Here is a 5,000-nt window from a genome sequence, read left to right as displayed (position 1 = left end):
CACGCACACACACACACTTAAACGCATTCACACGCAATTAACGGATAGACAGAAGGACCAGAAGTAAGAATAGAGATTAAGAACTAAACAGAAGAAATAAAGAAAAAATCGAAACAAAAGAGAATAAGAAAGACGAACACAAAATGATTAAAAGGGAAAACAACAACAACAAAAAAAACTATAAAACTGAACCAAGAAAAAACACAATCCTCGAGAACCGAAAGGGAATAAAGACAAGAAGAAAAAAAGAATAGAAGTGAAGTGAAATTCAATAAAACAGGAGAACAACGCCTCCCGCAGACTTCACTTCGCCTTCGTCTGATATTGCAACTGCCAAAGAATAGAAGCAAACCAACAACACATAAGTTTGCTTCGGAAGAAATATTTTGAGTTTCTTTCTTTGCTCCAATATTTCTGAGAGAGAGAGAGAGAGAGAAGGAAGAGAGAGAGAGAGAGAGAGAGAGAGAGAGAGAGAGAGAGAGAGAGAGAGCGAGAGAGAGAGAGAGAGAGAGAGAGAGAGAGAGAGAGAGAGAGAGAGAGAGAGAGAGAGAGAGAGAGAGAGAGAGAGAGAGAGAGAGAGAGAGAGAGAGAGAGAGAGAGAGAGAGAGAGAGAGAGAGAGAGAGAGAGAGAGAGAGAAGAGAGAGAGAGAGAGAGAGAGAGAGAGAGAGAGAGAGAGAGAGAGAGAGAGAGAGAGAGAGAGAGAGAGAGAGAGAGAGAGAGAGAGAGAGAGAGAGAGAGAGAGAGAGAGAGAGAGAGAGAGAAAGAAAGAGAGAGAGAGAGAGAGAGAGAGAGAGAGAGAGAGAGAGAGAGAGAGAGAGAGAGAGAGAGAGAGAGAGAGAGAGAGAGAGAGAGAGAGAAAGAAAGAGAGAGAGAGAGAGAGAGAGAGAGAGAGAGAGAGAGAGAGAGAGAGAGAGAGAGAAAATAGAGAGAGAGAAGCTAAAAATAAACCCCAAACAATATGTATGAAAAGAAAGAAAGAAAAAAAGAGAAAAATAACATCAAGAATAATCAAACAAAACAAACAGACAGAGAAAATGAAATGAAAAAAGGTAAAAGCAAAACAACAAAAACAAATGAATAAAATCCACATCCATATGGACATCCACCACAAACCAAAGGATTTTGCACCTCATACATACCGGCTATAGGGGCGACACTTGCGTCTAATTACGGCGCTTAGGGGAAGGGAAGGACTCGGCGGGGGGTAGGGGGATGAGTGGAAAGGGGGAGGGGGGGGGGCTAATCGGCCTGTTGTAATTACCCGAGAAACAAGTGCGCTGCGCCAGCTGGGGACACGGACGCGGGGAGGGCTGCTCCTGTGGGGGAGTTGCACAGGAGGAGGAGGAGGAGGAGGAGGAGGAGGAGGAGGAGGAGGAGGAGGAGGAGAAGAAGAAGAAGAAGAAGAAGAAGAAGAAGAAGGAGAAGAAGAAGAAGGAGGAGGAAGAAGAAGAGCAGGAAGAGGGAAGGGGAAGTGGAAGTGGAGGTGGTGGTGGTAGAATAGGAGGAGGGAGGGAAGGGAGAGGAGGAGGAGGAGGAGGAGGAGGAGGAGGAGGAGGAGGAGGAGGGAGGAGGAGGAGGAGGGAGGAGGAGGAGGAGGAGAAGGAGGAGAAGAAGGAAGAAGAAGAAGAAGAAGAAGGAGGAGGAGGAGGAGGAGGAGGGAAGGAAGGAGAAGGTGAGGGGTGAGGGAGGGTGAAGGGAGATGTACGTGGAGGAGGAGGGAGGGGAGGTGGTAGAGGTAAAAATGGAGGTGTTGGTGGTAGAGGAGGAGGGGGAGGGAAGAGGAGGAGGAGGAGGAAGTAGAGATGGAGGAGGAGGAAGAGAAGGGAGGTGGTGAGGTTTTTGGAGAAGTCGGAAGTGGATGAGGAGTAAAAAGACGAAAACCAAGAAGCAAGGAGGCGGAGGAAGAGAAAGAATAACTGAATAAGTAGTAGTAGAAGAGAGAGATAAAGATAAATAAACAAGCAGACAGATAGAGAGGAGGAAAGTGGAACGACCTAGGCGTGCCATACACTCGTGCTTAAAATACTCTAAAGTTGAAATGATTCCTCGCTGACATGAGTGCAAATCCTCTCGTACATATTCAAAGAAAAAAAATCGACAGCTGCATACTATCAGAAACTGATATAGTTAGCATTCAACTCCCTTTCCTTTATGAATCCTATTTGGATGGCAATTGTGGGTTTCGATTCTTCTGTAACCAGTTATTGATATAATAAAACTAGGAGAAATTATCTATTGATGGATATTTAAAGAGGTCAGTATGTATACCTTCTGTATTGTTAATATTTCGAAAACAAAAATAATTTCAAAGGCAACTTAAACAAAGATTTGAACCGTATTCATGTTGACAAATGTAGAAAGAGTACGAGTGAGAATGATTATCTTCACAATACAATAGATATATTTAACTGGTTTCGAATATATCTTTGTACGAAATAACTGTATTTCTGGCGAAGATTTATGAGAAATTGGTCTGATATATCTCTTGTACTGTGAAGATACTCATTCTCATTCATACCTTTTATACGAAACAAATTTTTTTTACTGGATTGACGATGACGAGCTGGCAACAGTACTGGACACATTCCTTGCCCTGTGACACTGAATCTTTTGCCAGTAACTAATGGTCGCCAAATGATTTCAGTGAATCTATTTTGTTCTCTTTCTCTCATTTGTAAATGTTACTGAAATAAAGATATGGTAATTAGAAGCCATTTTTAAAGTTTTCATTGTTCAGAAACTTGTACGTTCATCTTTTCTCTAGTGCAATGCCGCAATCGCATCTATATTTATCGGGTTATTAATATCAAATTTTTCCAATTAAGACCAAATGATATTTCAATGTTAACTTAATAAGTGCTTCATCACTGCACTGATGCTCTGCAACGGCTTTAAAGCAGCTTATGTTGACGTGATAAATTTGTTATGAATTTAATTTTGTGCCAGGAAAGACAAACACATACACAGGCACATACACACACACACACACACACACACACACACACACACACACACACACACACACACACACACACACACACACACACACACACACACACACACACACACACACACACACACACATACGCACACACACACACACACACACACACACACACACACACACACACACACACACACACACACACTCACACACACACACACACACACACACACACACACACACACACACACACACACACACACACACACACACACACACACACACACACACACACACACACACACACACACACACACACACACACACACACACACACACAAACAAACACACAAACACACACAGGTACACGCGAAACACACGTCCAAAAAAAGGACACAGACAGCCGGACGCGAGCTCCCTCAGCCCCTTCAAAATTACGTGTGACATCTCCATCCCAGTAAGAGCAGGGGCAAGAAACACTTTAACTTCCCAGGCTCTTTCCCTCACCCTACTTCTGGCCATCAATCAACGTCTCCCTTTCCCTTTCTCCCTTCAACTAACTGTCTCCCGTTCTCCTTGCTCTCTTTTCTTACTTCAAACAACTCCTTTACTTCTGTCTTTCTCCTCCGCTCAGCTGATCAGAAAAGGGAGGAGGGGATTTCTCATCTCGAATAACTCCTCGTATTTTCTTTCTCTCCTTTTACTTCATTTCCTTAACTTTCAAATTTTCTTTCTCCGGATACCTCTCTCCCCTATTTCTTTATTTTTCATTCAGTTCACTCTCTTATCTTTCTTTTTAGATAACTATTGCTTCCTTATTTTTTTCTCTCTATGCTTGATATTATTATTTACTCTTTTATCGCTACAGATATCTCCTCCCTTATCAATTTCTTCTCCTTTCATTTTTTTGTGTTTTGTTTATGTTTTTTCGTCTTTTTTTATTTCCTTCATTGTTATTCTCCTCTCTGCACACTCATTCTTTCTCTCGCTTGAAAATTTTCCCTCCCTCCTTCGCGTTCTTCGCTCATCCCTCTTTCTTTAAATGTCCATTTCCTTTTTTCTTTATTCTTCTGCAATTATTCCTCTTTCTTCAAATGTCCGTCTCTCTTTCTTTATTGTTCTTCAATTATTCAATTATTCCTATTTCTTTATTGTTCTTCAATCATTCCTCTTTCTTTATTGTTCTTCAATCATTCCTCTTTCTTCAAATGATCATCTCTCTTTCTTTATTGTTCTTCAATCATTCCTCTTACTTCAAATATCCAGCCTCTTTCTCTCTTCTCCTTTTCCCTGGTCTTCTCTTTTCAGTTGACAACTCTTTCTTTCTTTCCCTTTCCTCCCTTTTCAATAACGTCCTCCCTTTCTCATTCATTCTTTCGACAATCCTTCGTTCTTTGGCTCTTTGGCTACTTCGTCACCCTTCAAATAACCTCTTCCTTTTTAATCCTTCCCCCTTTCTCTCTTTCTCCATTATCCTCATCTTTAACTAACATCCATCGATCCCTATTTTATTATCACATTATTTATATTTTTTATTGCTATTCCTCCTTCAGCTAACCTTCATCGATCCTTATTTTATTATCACATTATTTATTTCCTTTTTTACTATACCTCCTTCCGTCAACCTCTTTTTTTTTTGCTATTCCTCTTCCAACTAACCTCCGTCGATCCCTATTTCATTTTTTTAAACTATTTTTTTACTATTCCTCCTTCGTCGATCCCTATTTCATTTTCACATTATTTATTTAACTTTTTACTATTCCTCCTCCAACTAGCCTTCGTCGATCCCTATTTCATTTCCACATTATTCATTCACCTTTTTCGCCATTCCTCCTTTCTTCAACCTCCGACTTCTCTCGCCCGCAGAACTGGCACGACTACAAGCTGCGTTGGAATCCCGATGACTACGGAGGCGTGGAGATGCTCTACGTCCCCTCGGAGCACATCTGGCTGCCCGATATTGTGCTCTACAACAAGTGAGTACAAGAGCTAGTTTCCTCTGTCTCGCCGGGATGATTGTCGTGTCTGGTACTATCGCCGGGCGTATTATATATG

General features: G+C 41.6%; 1 protein-coding gene across 1 annotated transcript in view; it reads left to right on the top strand.

Moving 5' to 3' along the window:
- The window catches only part of LOC113820412 (nicotinic acetylcholine receptor beta2), a 433,088-nt gene that overhangs the window by 251,080 nt on the left and 177,008 nt on the right, over nt 1-5,000 (top strand). The window contains exon 4 of the mRNA XM_070136889.1: nt 4,812-4,921. Within this exon, the coding sequence (XP_069992990.1) occupies nt 4,812-4,921 (110 nt within the window). The remainder of the gene's footprint in view (nt 1-4,811; nt 4,922-5,000) is intronic.

Source organism: Penaeus vannamei, chromosome 2, assembly GCF_042767895.1.
Source record: "Penaeus vannamei isolate JL-2024 chromosome 2, ASM4276789v1, whole genome shotgun sequence".
NCBI classification, from domain to species: domain Eukaryota; kingdom Metazoa; phylum Arthropoda; class Malacostraca; order Decapoda; family Penaeidae; genus Penaeus; species Penaeus vannamei.
Note: the sequence above shows the minus strand (reverse complement) of the source record. Positions and strands in the feature narration are given on the sequence as shown.